We start from the raw sequence: 20,976 nt of genomic DNA, 5'->3' as shown, positions 1-20,976 counted from the left end.
TCAAAGAATCTTCGTTTGATCACTTGCAAAAAAAGAAAATCAGCAAAGTTTACAGAACATATTTATCCCAACAGAAATTCATTCAATGGGATGTTATATTCATAAATTAAAACACAAACAGGATTAAATTTAACTTGAGATCCAGCTCTGCCTTTTAAAAACTGCAAAAGGCGACTAACCGTCTGACATCCATCATCTTTTCCAATATTTGTTTTATTTCACTTGGAAAATTTACTCAGAGCATAAAAAATCATCTTATATCAAGGTTTTTATTTCTGGGATGTTTTCATTGTACAGAAACTCAAAAATAAACAAAAACATTTCACTATTTACAGTTTTATCTGAGGCATCTGGAGAATATTGTTTTGTTCCCAGAACCATCAGAGGTCCAGATGATCAGAACCTGAAACTGCTGGAATAAAAAAATAAAATAAAAATGTCCAGTAGAAGATTGAAGGGAGAGTTTGGATGGAGGAGAAAGTAGAAAACGTTGGGAGAGACGGAGGTCAGTCGTTTCCTCTCCGGCTCTTCTTGTGGCTCTTTTTGGAGCTTCTGTGAGAATAAAGCAAACAGAACCGTCAGTCCAACAGAACCTTCAGTCCAACAGAACCAGGAAGAGAAATCAGGATTTTCCTGACTTTAATGGAAAAACCTGAACGAGCCTAAAGTACAGTTTATGAGATAAACTCAGTTATAAATCTACAGACAGGAAAATTAAACCCCGACTAACATTTAACCCCTTCAGTGTTTTAAACGCTTTAATTCTAATATGAAATATAAAATATCACTGCTAATGTTTTGACCAGTGGGACGTTTTTACCCCTGAAGGCGTCGAGCAGGAGATTCTGCTGCCAACTGGAAAAGATTTTTGATGCTAAATCGATCCGGACTCACCGCTCCGGGGTTTTGGAGTGACTCCGATGTCTGTGGCTTCTGTGGTGACCTGATGAACAAACAGCTCTCATTTATTTCCCATCATGCAACAGGAGAAAACAGCTGCTGCTCAAACCTAAACATGTCACACCTGGCAGGTTTTCTATGGAAGCCCAGAGGGGTCAGAATTTAATACATTACAGGAAGCAAAATGAATGTTTACATATTGTAAATGTTTAATAAAAATAGAGATGCATGAATCAAATAAATTAATTCATATTGATTTAAAATAAATGTGGACATTTTGGGTTTTATTTTATTTAAAAAATGAATCATTTCATTTCCTAGTCATTTAGTGAAGCTCATCATACATTTACAGATCTGCAGCTGATTGGCTGAATTTAATTATGTAATAAATTAAGGTCTTTCAAATACATTTCATTAATATTTTGGTGCATCAGGTTAAAAATGTTGGATTTTTAACCAACATTTTCCACAGCAGGAGGAAACGGATCTGGTTCTGGTTCTGGTCTGATGGAGCAAAAACTGAAGGACGGATCAGATATGGATGAATTTAACCTGAGAGGCATCAGAACCGGGACAGAACCGGGACAGAACCGGGACATTTATGTCCTGCTGAGAAATCTGTCGACTGTTTTGCTAAAAGTTGCAGCCAAAGTTAAATGTGAGTCAGTTTGTTCACACAGCAGCTGATCTGCATCAGAATGCAGCTGCAGTGGCCTAGTCAAAGTCCAGACCTTAACCCGACTGTAATGCTGTGCCTGGACCGTCAGAGAGCAGAGAGAGCAGAACCTACCGGGTGATTTGGAGCGGTGCCGCCGGTCCCGGGAGCGGCTGCGGTGGCGCCGCGGGCTCTTGCTGCGGTGGCGCTCTCTGCGAGGCGACGGGCTGTTGGGACAAAACAAAACAAACACGTTTAGAGTCCCAGCAGAACCCAAACCGCCGTCGGGTCAAGGGGGTCGAACCTTCGTCTCTTGGGCGATCGGCTCCGCCTGAAAGGCAAACAGTCAGGTTAGCGTCGCCACGGCAACAGATCAGCTCTGATCGATAAACGGGCGACAACGAACCGGCGAGGAGAGCGGCTGCGTCTGTAGCGAGGCGACGGCGAGCGGCGAGGCCGGTCGTTGTCACGGTGACCACGTCTGTGGGGCTCCGGACTCGGCAGCCTCTCGAACTGCAGACCGAAGAGGAAAAAGGAAAAATTTACAAAAACTTCAAGGTCAAACGTCTTTAACGGGCAGAATCATGTGACCTTCTCCTCTTCCTCGTCCTCTTCCTCGCTGCTCTCCACCTCGTCCAGGTCTTCTTCCAGAGCGCTGACCCGCGGGTCCAGCATCTCGGCTTCCTCCAGAACCTGCCTCTTCTGCAGCACAGAACAAAATGGAGTCACTGTGACTCAGAACCGGGAGTGAAGAAGAAGAAGAAGAAGAAGAAGAAGAAGAAGAAGAAGAAGAAGAAGGTTCAAACACACGACAGGAAGCTGGCAACCAGCAACTGGAAAGAACTTCCTGTCTGAGCCGACTGGGACCGGACCGGACCGGACCAAACGGCTGGACAGACAAACAGACCTGAAGCCGCGGCAGGATGATGTCACACACTCTCTCTGCGTGAAGCAGCTCATCGATGAACTCGTCAACGTGCATCAGCTCAAACTCTGGAGGAGGAACACACACACACACACACACACACACACACACACACACGAGACTAAGAATGAGTCTGGTTCTGTCCCAGGTCCAAAACTAAACAGGTTTCAGGTCCGACCAAGAACCCAGCACCACTCCAGTCAAACCAGTAAAGAATCACAGCTTCCATTAATAAACTCCAGTGTTTTGATGAGAATCCAGACAGATGAAATGTTCTGACATGTTTCAGTTCCAGTTCAGATTTTCTCCTAAATGATCTTTAAAGTTTTCAGAATCTGAATCTATTTTTCCGGCTCGGCTGCTTCAGACCTAAACCAGGAAGTAATCGCTGCGTCAGACGCACCAATCAGATATCAATATCTGTATCGGTCCTGATGTTGTGGGTACAGCTGAGGGCAGATCTATTCAATCTATTTCTATGTTTAATTATTTTACATCATACCTAGAATTCATTTCTGAATCTTTTGACTGAAGGTTTATTTTTGTATTTTTACATTTGACCAAGATAATCATCTTATTGTTTTTGTCAGTTTCATTTTCTTTATTATTTATTTTACTCTTATAATCTTAACTGAACTGAACAAATTAAAGTTGTTTTTACATGTTGGACCAAGCTGCTCATAATATTTATGTATTTCAGTTTGCTGATAATTTTGCAGAGTTATCAGATAAATTTGTAATTCAAAACATTTTTATGACTTTGTTTACAAACAGAAATGTTTTAAGTTCGGCCGGTTCTGATCCTCAGATACCAGCAGTGAAAAGGCGGATCAGCGCATCTCTACATTACATCACTGACATAATTCATTCATAAAAGAAACCAGATGTGGTTTCAATTTACAGAATTTTCCCAGAATTCCTCTCGGTTCCGGTCCCAGTGGATCTCCACCAGCTCACCTCCGTTCCGGTTCTGACTCTTGATCTTCCTGTAGTCGTTGTAAAGCGGCTCCAGGTACTTGTAGCAGTCCACGGCGGTGCCGGTCAGCCTCATGTACATGGCTCCCAGCAGACGGACGTATCTGAGGAAACAGACAGGAAACGTTTCCTCTGAGCTTCATGGACCCGCGGTGGGTCCGGCCGACCCGCGGTGGGTCTGAAACCTGGAGGAATCTCACTTAAAATCCTCGTTTTTGATGAACTCCACGATGATGTCTTTCTCCGGCTGGATCTGGAGCATCTTCAGCGTGAGGCAGAGGAACGGCGTCGGCTTGATGTTCCCGCCATAAACTCCTCCCACAAACTTCAGCTCCATGGCTTTGTCCACCACCAGCTCCGCTGCACACAGACAGACACCAAACTGAATTTATTTAAACCAAAACCATCTGCTGGACGAGAGACTGAGGGACCAAAAATGAAGTCACAGATGAACCCATGAAACATCAAACTGGGAGAGAAACACAAAAAATGGGTTCAGTACTGATCACATCTTTAGCAATGAAATATTGTTGATATGCAGAATAAATAAATATGGTGCAAAACAACAACAACAAACGCTGTTAGTTCATGTTTAATTTAGTATCAAGATAATTAACTGGTATCATAAATGAGTGATCAGGTTTTGCTTTTTTCAGCAGAATCACTGCAATAATTGTTCTTAACTAAATAAGGAAAGCTAACCATGTTGCACAAAGTTTGATTTCTGCGAACAAACTGCTGACATTCTGACTGTATTTTACTTCATAAAGCCAAAGAAAAAATTCCACCTCAATAAAGAATAAAGTTTGATCTGATATTCATTATAATGTAAAGTTTCTTGCTTGTTGTTTTATGTTTTCATCTTATAAAGCAGTTTAACTTACCTTGTTATTAAATCTGCTACACAGATAAATTGTACTTGACTTAAGATTATTTTCTATCTGCTGAACCTTTTGAACGTCAAGTGAAGAAGCAATAAACAGTAAATATAATTATTCATATTTTATCCTTTTATAACAGACAGTACTTACTGTAAGTATTGGTTTAACTTTCAAGTTGAAAAATTGGACATTTCTTGCACCGTTTTCACCTTTACTTAAATAAAACTGTTGAATTATTGCTGCTCCTTTCTGGCTCCTCTATCCACCACTAATTAGTTTGTCTTTATACTTTTCCTGCCTGTTTTCTATCATTTTCTGATTATTATCGTTTCTCATTTTAGTTGAAAAATTTCAGAAAATAAGGTTTGATTGGGTAGGAGAAGGCTGGTTTACATCAAATCCACTAAATTTACAGTACTAATCAGAATGTTTCTCAACAGAAAAGGAAATTTAGTACCTTATTAACATCAATTAAAAACAACCGTTTAACAGAAAACGTTAACAAAAACTGTCCAAATGTAATGCGTTGAGTAAACCTGTATTTTAACCATAATTACCGCCGTCAAGCAGCCCTGCAGTGGTTAAATGAAATCTCGTTGAGATTAGCTTCAGGGAGCTAACATGCTAACTCACTGACCGGTCAGACCGAAACATTCCTCCTTCCAGTATTTGGACTCGTAGATTCGGGTCCGGATGATTTTCTCCACCAGGTACTGTGGGTTTGTTCCGTGGATGCTGTTTGCATCTTTAACGGTTCTGTTTGCCATCGGAGGGAAACTCTGTTAGCAACGAGGCAAACGCAAGCTAATCGAGAATCACTTCCGGTTCAGCTTTGGGAGGCGGAGGGGGTGTTAATACCCATCCTGTCCAGCAGGGGTCACTGTTTTACTTCTAATGAAATTGTTTACGTTCAAAATGACAAAACTATAAAAAAGTTATTTTATTTCAGGAACTTTATCAATAATTAACCTTTAGATATTAACACCTTTGAGCCTTCATTTTTGTTGTGATAATTTTCTGCTTCCAGTCACTGAAAATACATTTCAGTCCCACATTTTTAAATACAAAAATGTGGGATTACTGAAAACTACATTCAATATCTATTTAAAGGTCTTTTTCAAAATGTACTTTTGAATCAGAAAAAGCCCTCATCTGATTACATATTTTGATTTCTAGATCAGACTGTAAGTGCAGAACTGAATATTAGTGACATTAGGCAAGCACTGTATTGTCAATTAAAAGTGAATAACTTTCTGAAATTGGATTTTAACATATAACATCTGGATTATTTGAAATACAGAACAAATATCAAAGCAAATTTTTTAGTTATTCAAAACTATTTTGTAATACGTGCAGAAATATTGTGTTAAATTTAGTAAAACTATCTCAATAGTTGCTTTTGTAGTAGACACTGCTTTGGGGCTGGGTGACAAATATAATAAACTAAGGCAAATGATGGATTTGTGTTTTTACAGTAAACCAATTATCTAAATGTGCATTATTAATTTCTTCTTAAATTAACATGGATATTAAATATGTTGATGACAGAACTCAAGTGTTAACATCATTGCATTTCTGATACAAACCTCCTTAAGGTGGTCCTGGACATCTTTCACTGAAAATTGGGTGATCCCTTCATGTCCACATTGAAAGCAGCCTGGTAGCAGCAAAGCAACAAGAACCTGATTGTTTCATCCATATTTGGTTCCTTGCAGAGATCCAACCTGCTGCAGTACTGCAGACGGCAGAAGATTGGCTGATGGAGGAACCTCTACTTGTTTAGAGATGTTGCTTCTCATATAAAAACGGTTTTTGTTTCTTTGATGTTTGTGTTGCCGTTATAAATGTTTCATGTCAGAACATATTTTTATTATTAAACATTGGGTGATACCAGCTGCATAATTCTTTCTAGTCAGTGAAGAAACAAACGCTGAAGCTCTGCAGTCAGTCTGACAGTCGTCTGTGTGCAGAATGTCATCAGCAATAAGCAGAAGAGACGCATCCACTTTCTCCAGGCGGGGCGTGTCTGAGAGATGCTTTTATACCCAGACGGGGGGCTGAGAATCCAACTACTGAGCCACCGTTCGACTGAAGGCCAGCACTGAGACAGCTTTAGAAAAAATAACGCAGAATTTAACAAATTTACACAAACATGTCAAAAATTTGCACAGAAAGACAAAGAAAGAACCCTAAATAACTTAGGTAACTTAACAGCAAAAAAAAGAGATGGATTTTGCCTTTATTTAAAGATAGTCTGACAGGAAAGACACGCAGCAAACGTCACCAGGCCGGGAATCGAACCTGTGACTACCAAGGCCTCCAGATGTGGGTCTTGCTTTGCCTCTGCAGCACCACAGGGTTACTACATTTTAACAAAAGCCTCTAGAGACTGATCATATTTTTTATTTTTCATTTACCTTCTGTGTAAATTTCAGGAATCAACAGTTTATTGTTGTATGCATGTCTATGTTTGTGCAAAGAAACAAAAATAGTTGCATAAACGTGGTTTTATTTTTATGGTCTGATATTTGGTGATGAACTGAGTCCAAAACTTGTTGCGTCTATAAATCTTTAAACAGGATCATTTCAGCAGATCAAAGCTACAACACAGGAATTAATGTTCAAGTACAACTTATTTTATCTGTTATTTTATCTGAAATGATGTGATTTTTATCTAACTTATCAGTGAAATAAGCATCAAGAGACTGAGTTACTTTTTCATTAGACAGTCTAGTTCAATAAAATCCTGCGAATGGCCCAATTTATTTGGGTTAGCTTAAAAGGAGGCCCATCTAAAAGCTGCAGAATGTTGGCCTGGAAGGGAATGTGGAGAGCCAAAAACCTGTTGCAGTTACCAAAAAACGTTTCGATCATCTCAACGACGTTTTAGAAAAGTTTCTCTGGACTGATGACATAGATGTGGATCGACTTGGAAGATGTTCATCTTGTTACATCTGTCATACAACTAACAATATCACAAAATGTAACTAACTTACAGTCAAACGTAGCTGTGGTGGAGTGATGATGATACTTTGACTCTTCATGACTGTAACTACAGCCCATAATTAACGAAGTGAAGGATTTTCCTCTCTAGCAGAAAATCCTAAAGGTCCAGCCATCGGAACCGGACCTTAAGCTCAATTACACTTTGGTTCTGCAGCAGAACAATGATCCAAAGTAGAAATGTCAGCTTAGGTGAAGTTTTCGAGGGGACATGAATCCAACTCAAATACAGTAATGGATCATATTTACACCATTCACCCTGGAAAACTCTCCAACACATCTGAATTAAAGCATTTCTGTAAAGAAGAGTTGACCTCAATCTCTCAGTGGTGATTTTAAAGACTCTGTTGCAGTTGTTGCTGCTAACAGCAGAACCATAACTAACTATGGAGCAATTAGTTCTTCACATAGAACCAGGTTGGTTTGGATAGTTTTATCAATGAATGAAATCACTATTTAAAATATGTTATTTGTATACAGTATCTTAACCCAGTTTTAAAATGATTTTGATAATCTGAAAAAGTTAAATGTGACACATAAACAAAAATAGAATATTTTTCCCCAGGCTTGGTGAAGTGCCGTTTCATGAGGCTCAAGCAGATGGTCCAACTGCAGTCGGTCTTTTAAAAATGGGAGATTGTTATGCTCCATAATCAACATTGAATTATTATCTGCATCAGACAGTCAATGAAGTCACTTCTCAGATCTCACAGTCGTCTGTGTGCAGAATGAATGACTGATTAATGGAGGATTCATCAGTCACTCTGTTCTGGACTTCTAACACTTTTGCAATCTTTGCTCTGTCATGTTACAACAAATTACATTGACTTTCAATCTGTATTAAACCTCAGAGTTAAACGTTTACAGGTATGTGTACACTTCCACAGGGATGTATTGATGGTGTGTCAACCATCTTACATTGTGGCCTGTCCGGCCCGGGTCAAACTGCGGTCTGTGCAGAGTCTGAAAGGTGTGTAACTATGACAGTCTCAAAAGCATGTGCCCATGTGTTGACTATTCTGCTTCAGGTGAAAAATATCGCTCCTCTGCTTTGTGAGTTCTCATATGTCTGCCCATGCTACCACATTCAGTAAAAGATTTACCACACACCTTACAGGAGTAGGGCTTTTCGCCTGTATGAGTTATCATGTGTTCAGTCAAATTGCTGCCGTACCGGAAGGAGTTGCCACAAATTGTGCAAGTATAAGGCTTCTCATGTGTATGACTCCTCATATGTCTGGCCACTCTGCTACATTCACTAAACGATTTACCGCAAACTTCACAGGAATATGGCTTCTCGCCTGTATGTGTTCTCATATGAATAGTTAAATGACAGTTTTTCCTGAAGGACTTACCACAGACTTCACAAGAATATGGTCTTTCTCCTGTGTGGATTCTTGTGTGAACATTCAAACGACTAATAAAAGCAAAAGACTTACCACACACTTTGCAAGCAAAGGGTTTCTCTCCGGTGTGAGATCTCATGTGCCGAGCCATGCTACTGCTGCTACTGAAAGATTTACCACACACCTTACACTTATGCAGCTTCTCACCTGTATGGGTTCTCATGTGACCTGCCAACTCACTGCTCTGACTGAAAAATTTACTGCAAAATTCACAAGGATAGGGTTTCTCACCTGTGTGAGCCTTTATGTGACGCGCTAACTCGCTACTCCGCTTATATGATTTATCACAGAGTGTACATGGATATGGCTTCTCTCCTGTATGAGTTTGCATGTGAGACGTCAAGTATTTACGTTTCGTGAAGGATTTGCCACATATTTCACAAGAAGGAACATTTTTATGACGTTCTGGTTCTGAACTGTCCACATTGTCCCTGTGATTTCTAATGTCCAGAAGCTCCAGATCCGTATCTTTACTGGATCCTGAGTCTTCCTGGTTGCTTCCCTGTTCATGACGGTTTGCATCTTCAGGATGGATCCCAGAGAGGTTCTGGTTCTTGTTTGGTTCTGGTTCACTACTGTCCCTTAGCTCAACAGGTTCCTGTTTTATAGTCTGATTCCCATCCTGATCACTGCAGAAATCTTCCTGCTCTTCTTTAATCTGTATAAGTTCTGGTTCCTCCTTTGTCTCCATCATCTGCTCCAGTTCTGGCTCATTATGGAATATTTCCTCATCAGCAGGAATCACCGTAGAGGTGTTGCTCTCCTGCTTCAGTAAAAGCTGAAAGATCTTCAGTTCAGACTGTTCTTCTTTAATTGACAGAGGTTCTGGCTCCTCTTTCGTCTCAGTGATCTGTTGTGGATCTGATTCTCCCGGTTCCTGTTTTAGTTCTACAGGATTTGAAATCTTGTGATCAACAATTGAATTTCTCTCATTCATTATTAGAAGATTATCAGCCAGAACCTCCCATGCAGTGATAGACATGATGCTGTGGAAGGCCTGAGGACATGAAGAGTAAAACGAGAGAGAAGACATCGCTGTAAAACACATTTAATGAGATCTAAAAACAAAACTAGACATAGAAGTTAGAACAACTGGACATCCAAACTAATCTGCACTCACTAACTTTAAAATGAAATGTAAATGTAAGATATTGACACAGAAAGACTTAACATTTAGTGGAACATATAGCGGTAAAACAGAAATATGTACCATAAATACTTTGCCAAATAGTACCGTAACAAGGCTGCTTTAGAATAAAAAAGAAAATAAAAATAAAAGATATTTCTATATTCTATATTGGAAATTGTTTTGTGGTGGATTAACTCAAATTATTGGCATGTATATTGTTCGGTTGTTTTACGAAATTAGCTGATCTCAGTGGAAATGTAGTTTTCCAGCCGACTTGTGTTGCTACCTGAAGAAACGTTGCCACTCACAAGATGGTGGCGGCGCTGACGTATTGTCTCTACGAGGCATCTACTCTTCATTTTTTTGTGCTTATGCATCAAATCATTTAACCTCCAGCTAATTTCACTCTGCCCGCTGCTTCCCTCTCAAGATGTTGGACAAGAGAAGACGATCGATGCGGTAAATAGTAAATATTTACGGTCATAACCGATTAAAGATTATTCCCTTACCTTAGCTTATTTTTTATTCTTCAGAAAAACAGCTTGGAAGAGAAAAGCGTCCAATAAATGTCCAACACTCTTCGCCTTGAGACCTTTTAGAGCTGTTCTCCTGAAGGAAACTGGTTACCTTCGCTTCTCTGTTAGCACGGAGGCTAACTGGTCTCTTTCAGGCTCTTGTTGCAGCTAAAACAGAGGAAATGACCGTTAAATGAAGGAAGAAAATACGACCAGAGTCACAGAGGAGACATGATAGACAAACTGAGTTTTTGAAGAGCTAAGAAGTACCAACTGTTTTGTTTTAAATCCTTCTGAGCCTCACCGTTCCTGTTGGTAACATTCTTGTTGGTTCATTACTGCCACCTATCGGCCAGGAGTGCTGTTTGTTTCTGTAGCGCATTTCAGCAACAAGGAAGTTCAAATGATAACACGTAACAATAAACAAGCAAAAAACAATGTTTACATTACATTGGCACAATAGAGTTTTAAAGTAAAGAAAAGTTGAAATCCAGACTAAAATGAATCAATTTCCCTGTTATTATTAACCAAAGGAAACTAAACAAACTGGGTTTTTAGTCGTGATTTAAAGGAACTCAGGTTGTTCCACATTAGAGGAGCATAAAAACCGAATGCTATAATAATGACTTCTGTAAAGACATTCAAACAGTAAAAAATGTGACAAATGTGACTTACAAAGAAAATGATAAAAAATTAATCTTTGGTCAATCAAGGAAAAATGTTCTATACTGCAGTAAATAAATAAACAAAATCAATTCATGTAGAAAAAGTCAACATGTTAAATATTCCAAGCATTATAAGCAGGACAACTCTACATCTGAAACATCAAATTAATGAATGATATAGATGTTGGAATAAAAGATTTTTTGTTCTTTATGTATTTTGAAACTAACTTATCCTTCACCATGTAATGATTTTTAAAGAACTTTGTTTCAGGTCTTAGTGAAATAATATTTAAAGAAAGTTTTTCTGATTTAAAGGGAAATATAAAGAAAGGCAGAAAAGTCAAGACTTTATTAATGAGGGTCAAAAGTGCCACAGTTCAACAATAAACAGGTGTTTATATATTATAAACGTCAATAAACAGGTTTATAATATATAGAAACAAATGCAGAATATACATTAAATACCAATAATTTCTCTATACAAAATAAAAGAATGTGGAAAAGATTTAAAACATTGAGATGTTTACATGTAAAAATCATGCATAAAAATTTTAATATTTATTAATATTCCATCTGAGGTTTGGCTTATTTTCTTACTGGACTCATTGAAAACGATAAAATGAGCCACAAAGCATTTGTTCATGTTTATTTATTAAATATCTATAACTGCTTTACTGTTTGAACTTCATTTTGCGTTTATTATGTTCGCAGAGACACAAACTAAATGGCAGATGTAAGTTTGTCAAACTCAATATCAATACTAAGAAATACACTTGATTCCGCTGCAGCATTTTTTGTATCCATAGTGTTCATTGCAGTGCGACACATAATTAATGTAAAGATATTTATTATTATTAGGGAGAAAACCAGTAAGTCTGGGAGAATTCAGTCCTCATTTATAAAAACATGTGATTTAAACTGTCAGTAAAAGAGCAGAAAAGGTCAAGCTTTCTGTAACTCCTAATGTTAAATAACCTTAATAACTGTATAGTATTATTTTCTGATGTTGTAAATGTACTCTTTACAGTTATTCAATTAATCAGATTAATCGTGATTAATCAATTATTGAAATAATCGTTAACTGTTTGTGATGCCATCAAAACTAATAGATGTTAGCGATGTATGCAAATGATCCTCTCTGAAAGTTACATTTTTATGGCATCATCTATAAATAATCTCTTTACTGTTCATCAGCAGAAGATGAAAAGCATCTGATTTACATCCAAAACTGCTTTCCATATTCTGCACATAAATACAGATTCTCACCTGTATGAAATCTCATGGCTGAAGTCAAGGTACGTTTTGTACCTGAAACCTTTTCCACCAATCAGACACGAGGAAAGCTTCTCACCTGTGTGAGTTCTCATGACGACTCAAATGGCTGCTATATCTAAAAGACTTTCCACACATTTTACAAGAGTAGGGCTTCTCCCCTGTGTGGGTTCTCATGTGCACAGCCAAGGAGGATTGCCTTGTGAAACCTTTTCCGCAGGTCAGACAGGAGAAAGACTTCTCACCTGTGTGACTTCTAAGGTGACGGGCCAAATCACTGGGCTGTATGAAGGATTTATCACACACTTCACAAGTATACGGTTTTTCACCCGTGTGGGTTCTCATATGTCGAGCCATCGTATTACAGTGACGAAAAGATTTACCACACGCTTCACAAGAATATGGCTTCTCTCCTGTGTGTGTTCTCATATGTCTGGCTAAGTTACTGCAATGGCTGAATGATTTTCCACACACTTGACAGTGATAAGGCTTCGTACCTGTGTGGGTTTTCATATGTTTGGCCCTGGCACTACAATCAGCAAAGCATTTATCACACAGTTCACAAGGATATGGTTTCTCACCTGTGTGAGTTCTTATGTGATCAGTCAGGTACTTGTATGTAGTGAAACATTTGCCACATACTTCACAGGATGGTACATTTAGTTGAGGTGCTTTAAGTTTTGAGTTGTTTCCATCCAGGTTGCTTCCTTGCTGATGCCGGTTCTCACCTTTAAGGCGGTTCTCAAAAAGAAGTTGGTCCTCGTTTGGTTCTCTGTTGTCCTTAAGCTCCTCAGCAGGAGTCACCAGACAGGTGTCAACCTCCTGCTTCTCCGCCAGCTGACCTCCATCCTGATCATCCTCTTCCTCTTTAATCTTCAAAGGTTCTGGTTCTTCTGGTTCCTCTTTCACCTGTACAGGTTCTGGTTCCTCCTTTGTCTCCATCATCTGCTGTAGTTCTGGTTCATAGTGGAACATTTCCTCATCAGCAGGAGACACCATAGAGGTGTTGGTCTCCTGCTTCACTAAAACCTGTCCTTCATCCTGGGAGATCCTCAGGTCAACTGGTTCTTCTTTGATTGGTTCCAGCTCTGATTCCTCCTTTTTCTCAACCATCTGCTGAGGTTCTGGTTCCTCGTCTTCCTCTTTGATGTGTGAAATGTTTGGAGTATTGTAATCAATAATTAGGTTTCTCTCTTTGGTTATGAGAAAGTTATCCTCCAGAACCTCCCATGTAATGACAGACATGATGCGTTGGAGGATCTGAAAGGAAGAACAGAAGATTGTTTACATTTCTGTAAAATGTTTTTATTAAGAGAAAACAGTAATGTGAGATTTGTCATTTAAAGTGATGGTTGTAATTATTACCATGGTTGGCTAAGTAAATCATCAGTATCAACACATTTAAATATGTTGGTTTGCAATTTATTATATCAAAAATAGTTTAAATTACTCAAAATTTCCATGTAATATTTATAATTTTAATTTGGAATACTTGCAAGAACATCCAATCCAACTGAACCTTTCTAGAAAACTTTAGGAAAGTTTCCAGAAACATTCAGCCCCTGAACAGCCCTTCTTCAGAGATGTTCTCATGAAGCTACATATGATATTGATATTGTCAAACTGACATGATATTGGATGGAGACACCCAGCAGGTCCAGCAGGAAGCAGCAGGTGGGCAGGTTGAGGACCTGGAACCACGTGTTTACTTACAGAAAGAGCTGGTAGCGGTTCAGAGTCCGATAAATGTCCAGTATTTACTGCATGAAGTCCTTTTTGTCCACTTTAAGAAGAGACCCATTTCTTCTTGTCCTCAGTTAGCTTGGAGGCTAACTGGTCTCTTTCAGGCTGCTGTTGTTGCTAAAACAGAGAAAAATCACTGTAACAGGAAGGCTAGTAATACTGTCAGCCGTTAGAAGGAGACAAGCATAAAGTTTCTTTACAACCATTAACTTAAATGGGATGTCTTTTCTAACAAGTATCACAATATCTCAATCTACAATAAAGATCATGTCTTTCTATTCTGAGTCATTACAATACTGTAATAATTCAAATTAAATTAAAAATTCAAAAATACTTTATTAATCCCAAAAGGAAATTAAATAAGTACATTATTTGTGTCAGTTGAATAGAGACCTGAGATGTTTTATTTTATTAATGATCTGGAAGATAAAAGTGTAGCAAAAACAAAAGTTAACGATGTAAAATCGATGTTTACACCGTGAATCACAGCAGACATTCATAACGAAGCAGCAGCTGAACAGTTGAACCAAAGATTATCACAAGTTACATAGATTATATAGATTTAAAACATTTTACTCCCTCCTTTTTGTCCCTGTTCTATTTAACACCATGAAAACTACTAAATAAATAAATACATAAAGACATTCTGTTGGAAATAAACTCCTGACACAAACTGGGTTTAAGTTTAAACACAAACAGTAATGAAGAAAGCAAACCATCGAGCTGATAACACGGACATGTCCTGCTTCCTCCGCGGTATGAACTAGTTCCTTGATCATATTTTCTGTTTTTCAATGTTGGTTCATTCAGAACCGTAAACTTAACAGACAGGAAACTCCCGGGTGATTTGGGTTTCGATCTCTTCCTCCTAATGGACGATGATGTTGAATTTTTCTCCAGCAGCAGAAATTTGATCTGATTAATTCTCTCTGATGATGAATCGAAGATTTCGTTAATGAAGTCACTGAGATATTCAGATCACAAAGCAAAAACCGTTTTCTAGCCGAACATGTACAGATGGAATCCTGGAAGCTAACGCTACTAGCTTCTTTTTGTTTACTTCCGCCGGAAGTCCCACACGGAGATTTGCACTCAAAACAGTTCACATCTTTTGAGTTCCGCCTCCGACTCTAAGCATTTAGGTTTTTGTCAGTTATTAATTTACTGTATTTGAGTTATAATCCAAACCCAAAAATATTTTTTCTATTAATAATAGCTACAGGGACCTAGATAGATAGATAGATAGATAGATAGATAGATAGATAGATAGATAGATAGATAGATAGATAGATAGATAGATAGATAGATAGATAGATAGATAGATAGATAGATAGATAGATAGATAGATAGATAGATAGATAGATAGATAGATAGATACATAGATAGATAGATAGATAGATAGATAGATAGATAGATAGATAGATAGATAGATAGATAGATAGATAGATAGATAGATAGATAGATAGATAGATAGATAGATAGATAGATGTAGTTCTAAGGTATTTCTGAAAACAATTAATACTACACCACTTATAAAGTTTCCAGAACAAACTGGAGGAGTCTGTAATTAAGTTTATCAACTTTATTTAATATCCAGACAAGGCACCCAGTGGCAATAGAATAGCAAGGCTATAACTGAAATTAACACATAAACAATAAAATGACAATCATTACTACGCTAACATTCACTCAAAGATAAATAATGCTGCAGAACATCAGCAGGTCCACCGAATCGTTAGTTTACCCAGGACCATTAATACAATTAATGATTTAGTCTAAAGTGCCAAGGGGCAAAATAATCTAATAAATATTAGCGGTAAGCTAGTGGGACAGTGACAAGTTAAAATTATACATTTAGGACAGTCCTAAAAATAAAACATCATACGTCAGCATTATTGTCCAAAAAATATTCTTAATACTATCAATAAAATAAATGCCACTTTATTTCTAAAGCACTTAAAATACCACAGCTGAGAGACATGTTGTACAAAAAATAAAAGACAACTACAAAAAAAATAGAAATAAAAGCATCAGAAATACAAGTAAAGACTACAACATTAAAACACAGACGCTACTTCACTCCTGGTTAAAAACCAAAGGAAAAAAAGTGTTTTAAATGAGCTTTAAAAACAGAAGGAGACGATTCCTGCCTCACCTTCAGCTCATGCTACAGTTTAGGGGTCAGAGGTGAAAAGGCTCCGTCTACTCTGGATTTCTAAAAGCTATTCAGGAATGCTAAAATTACCTGGGCAGATGATCAAACAGCACATGATGGCATAGAGAGGTAAAGTAGTTAAGGCAAATGACAAGAGCAAAGACCATTCATAGACTTAAACACAAACAAAACTACCGCTGATCAAAAGAGTTACAATAATCCAGACATCAAGTAATAAAAGTGTGGATTTCTGCCTCCAAGAGAAAAGAAGGGACTTGATTTGGCAGGTTTCCATTTTCACCCCAGAATTTGTTACAGTGGATTTTTTAAAGGGGCCAAAGATAAAAAAAAAATCAAAGGTGGAGATACTGCTGGGCCACTAGAACCCACTAGAACCAAGAATACAGCCCTGGGGTACACCCAGCGAGGGCAGCAGAAGGAGAGCTAAAATGATCCATCATCTCACAGAAACGCCGATCAGAAAGGTAAAACCTAAACCAGGATTAACTGTTGGCTAGTACTAAAGACCCACGACTACAAAATGAAAAGGGATTAGATTAGTTTAACATTTAATTAATAATAAAAATGCTAATGCTAACACAAACACATTTAGTTTTGCAGTGCAGCTTTTACCATTGGTGGCTGAAGGCATTTGCTCAAGTTCTGAGGAATCTCTTCCCCTCGACTCTGTCCACCAGACATAAAACCTTCCCTGTTACAAACAGAAATACAGACATACTAAAGGTTTTAACTGATTCATGAGTTTATAAATCCTGTAAGACACTCAGAGGCAACACAATGAGAGCTGAGGTCCAGACCTTGCTGCTCTTACCCTGATCAGTACTTACAGGACACAAAGACTCGTCTGGGTTCTGATGACCTACATCTCTCCTTACTCAGTCCAGTTAGTTGGACTGAGAATCCAACTAGGATTCCCAAACAGAACCTGTTAATAGTCATTCTCCATTTTGCCACTTGCTCTTGATTCTGAGCCAAATAATGTTTAGTGACTCTTATGGATGTTGCTTTTCTAACTTTAGGTTTAAGTCAATCATTAAAAGCTTCTCTAAAATTATGTGTTCTTATTTATTAAGTGATGCTGTGCAAGGGTCAGTCCATCCTAATTCTGCAGAGCAGAATATTAACCTTTAACCTTTAACCTTTCCACAACACTGAAACTGGGGATCCAAGCGGAGGCTTTGGGGAGACAGACGGTTTCTGCAGAAGGCAGATTGTTGACGCCTGTTGAAATGGTTTTCAGATGTTTGTTTTCACACAGACCCACTGAGCTGAGCTCCTGTGAAACTCCGCCCACTGCAGCACACGTCAGTGTTTTCTCATCTATGTGGTTAAAACAGTTCAGTAGACAGAGTTCATGACAAACAAGCAACAATCGCTACATTTGATCAAATATCAAAATGATCAAACATGTAGTTTAAAATCCTGAAATAAAATCTATTTATGTTCCAGTTATAAATCAAAGGCAAATCTAAGCTTTTAGATTTGATTTAAAGGAACTCAGTTTCTCAGCAGTTTTACAGTTTTCTGGAAGTTTGTTCCAGATTAGTGGAGCATAAAAACTGAATGCTGTTGCTCCAAGTCTGGTTCTGGGAATAGAACCAGAAACCCTGGGAGGTATGGACGGTTGATACGACGACAGGTCAGTAAGGTATTCGGGTGCTAAGTTGTGTTAAAGTCTGATTTCTGCGCTACCAGGATTTTAGAACGGGGTTGATGAGCTCTTCAGTGAAAAGTGAGGAAAGAAGAGGAGTAACTAGTGACACCAGGGTTTTTTAAGGCTTTGGGACCAACTATGAATGCCACTGCAGATAAGAATCAAAGATTATACATTCATACATATATAGATATAGATATCAGAGTAAACATTGATCTGATTGTAGAAAATACATTCAGCCGCAATCCTGATGAGTTTTTGTACATTTTCTTCATATTTCTGATATTAACTGTAGTCAGGAAAGTTTATTAGTTCTAGATGTGAGTTTCTTCAGTCTGCCTCCACCATTCGTTCACAATTCCTCACATTTTTACATCACAGCCAATTCCTTCACAAGCAAAGAGACGAGGAATGGTGATGATGCTTTCTGGACGTACTGGTTCTACATCACACGTCCTCTGGTGGAGCTAGCAAACGTTTAAACTTTCAGCAGCAGCTATGATTTTCTGCCAGTCTCACCTGTGTGAGTTTTAAGGTGACAAACTAGACTTTTTCTCAATCTGAAAGATTTATCACATAGTTCACAAGAATACGGTTTCTCACCTGTATGAATTCTCATATGGCAGATCAGAGCACGATGCTGTACAAAACCTTTATTACAGCATTCACAACTAAACAGTTTCTCGGCTCTGTGAGTTCTCAGGTGATCAGCCAAATTAACTTTCTGTATGAACGATTTACCGCACAGTTTGCAAGGATGTGGCTTCTCACCTGTGTGAGTTTTAAGGTGATCAGCTAAATGACTGTTGCGTCTGAAAAGTTTATCACACAACTCACAGTGAAATGGTCTTTCATCTGTGTGAGTTCTTTGGTGACAAGTCAAAATACTTCTCGTGCTAAAAGATCTATCACACATGTCACATGGAAACGGTTTTTCACCAGTGTGTGTTCTGAGGTGACGTATTAAATTACTTCTTGTGCTAAAAGATTTATCACACATGTCACAAGGATGTGGCTTCTCCCCTGTGTGAGTTCTAAGGTGAGCAGTTAAGTAGTAAGGCTTAGTGAAATGTTTACCACACACGCTACACAAGGGCAAATCAGATTTTTGCCTTTCTAGTTCTGAATTGTCCTCATTGTCCATCTGATTTGTGGAGTCGTGAGGTTTCTGTTCTGTCTGCAGATCTTTATCTCTACTGGACTCTGAGTTGTTCTGGTTCCTTCCTTGGTTCTCATCTTCAGCCTGGATTCCAGAGAGGAGCTGGTTCCTGTCTGTCTGCTCCATAGTTGGAGAAACCATCATGATTTCAGGCTCCTGCTTCACTGTAAGATGATCTTCATCCTTATCTCTGTGGAGCTCCTCCTCTTCCTCTCGAATCCTCACAGGTTCTGATTCTGCTGGTTCCTTTTTAATCTCTACAGGTTCTGGTTCCTGCTTTGTCTCCATCCTCTGCTCCAGTTCTGGGTCATTGTGGAATATTTCCTCATCAGCAGCAGTCACCATGGAGGAGCTGCTCTCCTGTTTCACTAGAAGCTGCCCTTCATCCTGAAAGACCCACAGCTGAATTTGTTCTGCTTTGATTGGCTGAAGTTCTGGTTCCTCTTTTTTCTCAGTCACCTGCTCCGGTTCTGGTTCTTCCTGCTCCTCTTTTATCCGTCTCTGATCATCAACCAGAACATCTGAAGTAGTAACAGACATGATGCTGCGCAAGACCTGAGTGAAGAACAGTAGAACGTTAAGGGCAAATGTTTAAAGTTAATTTAATATAATCTGGAAAAACTTTAAGGATTAAGATTTTCCTAATCTCCTCTACTGTAACATAAAAAATAACTTTTAAAAATAATATTGCAAACCTCAGTAAAATATCTCTCAATTAAACAGTTTAGGCCTCAGGAGCTTCTGTGAAAGACTGCAAGTTTAATCAGAAACCCAGACAAGGATCGTAAACAGACTGGTGTTGGTTATAAAACCCATTCAGACCGGATGAAAACACTTCAGAATCCACATCTGAATCTGTTCCAAGTTTTCTCAGATAGAATCATGTTTACTAAAGCCGACAAACCCCCTGAAACACGAGTCTTTGTGTCAGTCCTCCATGTTTACACGTCGTCCAACCACCGGTCTGATTTTACAGCCAGTGACGTCAGGAAACCCGGGGGGTCATAAGTCACAAACACCGATTCTTCTGGTGCTGCAGCTCCGCGTTTTACACAAAAAACTACAACCACAAAGACATTCAGCCCGAAATAAACTCCAAACAACAACTGCTAAAAGATTCAGGTCAAAAACACAAAGAATGATGAACAAAGCAAACCAAATCACACACACACATCTACTTCCTCCGCGGTATCAACTAGTTCCCTGTTCATTCAGAACCGCAGTACAGTGAACGTACCGGGAGGTTCCGAAATAATTTGGGTTTTCCAGCTAATATCCGTCAGTCTGAGCTGATGATCGATTTCCTCCTCCAAATTATGACATCAGACCGTTACATCGCTCAATCAGGACACTCAGACGCTTCACATGAAATCAGGGATTTCCACTCAAATTAATGTTCTTCAATATTCCAGTTCGACTCTCTCATGATGAAAAGAAGGTATTGTTTATGCAGACACTGAAATTTTCAGCTCACGCAACAGAAAACATTTTCTAACTAAAGATATTCAAATGAATCCTGGGAGCTAATGCTGCTAGCGCCTTCTGAGTTACTTCCGCCGGAAGTCTCACACGGAGATTTCCACTAGAAACAGTTTACATCCCTTGAGTTCCGCCTCCAACTCTAAACATTTGGGTTTTCATCCGATGGTTGGTTTTATTTTATTTTGGATATGAACCAGTATTTCTTACATAAAATTAAATGATTTATCTTTTTACAGTGCATATTGTACTGCTCATCTATGGTCTGTCTGCTCATCCTGACAGAGGAGCTTGTTTGTCTCCACTGATCATTAGGCAAGAGGTGAAATGCACCATGGACATTTTCCAGTCAATCACAGGGCAACATAGAAAGAAACCAGGACACTCACACATTTATCAATGAGAATTATGCAGATAGTTGAGTTTTACTGGCATAAAC

At 38.6% G+C, this 20,976-nt stretch overlaps 4 protein-coding genes across 11 annotated transcripts; all 4 read right to left on the bottom strand.

Moving 5' to 3' along the window:
* Positions 1–250: 250 nt before the first annotated feature.
* prpf38a (pre-mRNA processing factor 38A) lies at positions 251–5,180 on the bottom strand. Its single transcript, XM_044128493.1, has 10 exons — positions 4,974–5,180; positions 3,656–3,815; positions 3,438–3,559; positions 2,463–2,548; positions 2,147–2,257; positions 1,962–2,068; positions 1,860–1,886; positions 1,691–1,782; positions 895–943; positions 251–552 (listed from the first exon to the last, which is right to left on the bottom strand). Exons 1-10 carry the CDS (start codon positions 5,101–5,103, stop codon positions 507–509), a joined length of 930 nt encoding a protein of 309 aa, XP_043984428.1. The 5' UTR covers positions 5,104–5,180; the 3' UTR covers positions 251–506.
* Positions 5,181–7,757: 2,577 nt separating this feature from the next.
* LOC122838084 (zinc finger protein 37-like) lies at positions 7,758–13,185 on the bottom strand. Of its 7 annotated transcripts, XM_044128460.1 has the most exons (4): positions 13,055–13,073; positions 10,694–10,760; positions 10,384–10,557; positions 7,758–9,742 (listed from the first exon to the last, which is right to left on the bottom strand). In XM_044128460.1, exon 4 carries the CDS (start codon positions 9,725–9,727, stop codon positions 8,354–8,356), a length of 1,374 nt encoding a protein of 457 aa, XP_043984395.1. In that variant the 5' UTR covers positions 9,728–9,742; positions 10,384–10,557; positions 10,694–10,760; positions 13,055–13,073; the 3' UTR covers positions 7,758–8,353. The 7 variants fall into 7 exon arrangements, 6 of the variants coding, with proteins under 6 accessions (XP_043984395.1, XP_043984398.1, XP_043984397.1 ...); XR_006371824.1 differs by lacking the exon at positions 13,055–13,073 and having other exon boundaries at positions 10,694–10,763; XM_044128463.1 differs by lacking the exon at positions 10,694–10,760 and having other exon boundaries at positions 13,055–13,185.
* On the bottom strand, positions 11,390–15,145 carry LOC122838097 (zinc finger protein 37-like). Its single transcript, XM_044128483.1, has 3 exons — positions 14,786–15,145; positions 14,040–14,186; positions 11,390–13,586 (listed from the first exon to the last, which is right to left on the bottom strand). The coding sequence occupies exon 3, from the start codon at positions 13,569–13,571 to the stop codon at positions 12,402–12,404; it is 1,170 nt and encodes a 389-aa protein (XP_043984418.1). The 5' UTR covers positions 13,572–13,586; positions 14,040–14,186; positions 14,786–15,145; the 3' UTR covers positions 11,390–12,401.
* Positions 15,146–15,669: 524 nt separating this feature from the next.
* Positions 15,670–20,633, bottom strand: LOC122838095 (zinc finger and SCAN domain-containing protein 12-like). 2 transcript variants are annotated; one of them, XM_044128479.1, is made up of 2 exons: positions 20,296–20,633; positions 15,670–19,613 (listed from the first exon to the last, which is right to left on the bottom strand). In XM_044128479.1, exon 2 carries the CDS (start codon positions 19,596–19,598, stop codon positions 18,396–18,398), a length of 1,203 nt encoding a protein of 400 aa, XP_043984414.1. In that variant the 5' UTR covers positions 19,599–19,613; positions 20,296–20,633; the 3' UTR covers positions 15,670–18,395. The 2 variants fall into 2 exon arrangements, with proteins under 2 accessions (XP_043984414.1, XP_043984415.1); XM_044128480.1 differs by lacking the exon at positions 20,296–20,633 and adding an exon at positions 19,754–20,269.
* Between the last annotated feature and the right edge of the window lie 343 nt (positions 20,634–20,976).

This window comes from Gambusia affinis, linkage group LG10, assembly GCF_019740435.1.
Source record: "Gambusia affinis linkage group LG10, SWU_Gaff_1.0, whole genome shotgun sequence".
Classification (NCBI taxonomy): Eukaryota; Metazoa; Chordata; class Actinopteri; order Cyprinodontiformes; family Poeciliidae; genus Gambusia; species Gambusia affinis.
This window is presented reverse-complemented; position numbering and strand designations above follow the sequence as displayed.

Excerpts from the sequence above, each read along its gene's own strand:
- prpf38a (XM_044128493.1), bottom strand. The coding sequence starts at position 5,103 with ATGGCAAACAGAACCGTTAAAGATGCAAACAGCATCCACGGAACAAAC. Across the intron at positions 3,816-4,973 it reads GGAATGTTTCGGTCTGACCG|CGGAGCTGGTGGTGGACAAA; the intron begins GTCAGTGAGTTA and ends GTCTGTGTGCAG. Across the intron at positions 1,887-1,961 it reads CGCAGCCGCTCTCCTCGCCG|GCGGAGCCGATCGCCCAAGA; the intron begins GTTCGTTGTCGC and ends TTTGCCTTTCAG.
- LOC122838084 (XM_044128463.1), bottom strand. The coding sequence starts at position 9,727 with ATGTCTATCACTGCATGGGAGGTTCTGGCTGATAATCTTCTAATAATG.
- LOC122838097 (XM_044128483.1), bottom strand. The coding sequence starts at position 13,571 with ATGTCTGTCATTACATGGGAGGTTCTGGAGGATAACTTTCTCATAACC.
- LOC122838095 (XM_044128479.1), bottom strand. The coding sequence starts at position 19,598 with ATGTCTGTTACTACTTCAGATGTTCTGGTTGATGATCAGAGACGGATA.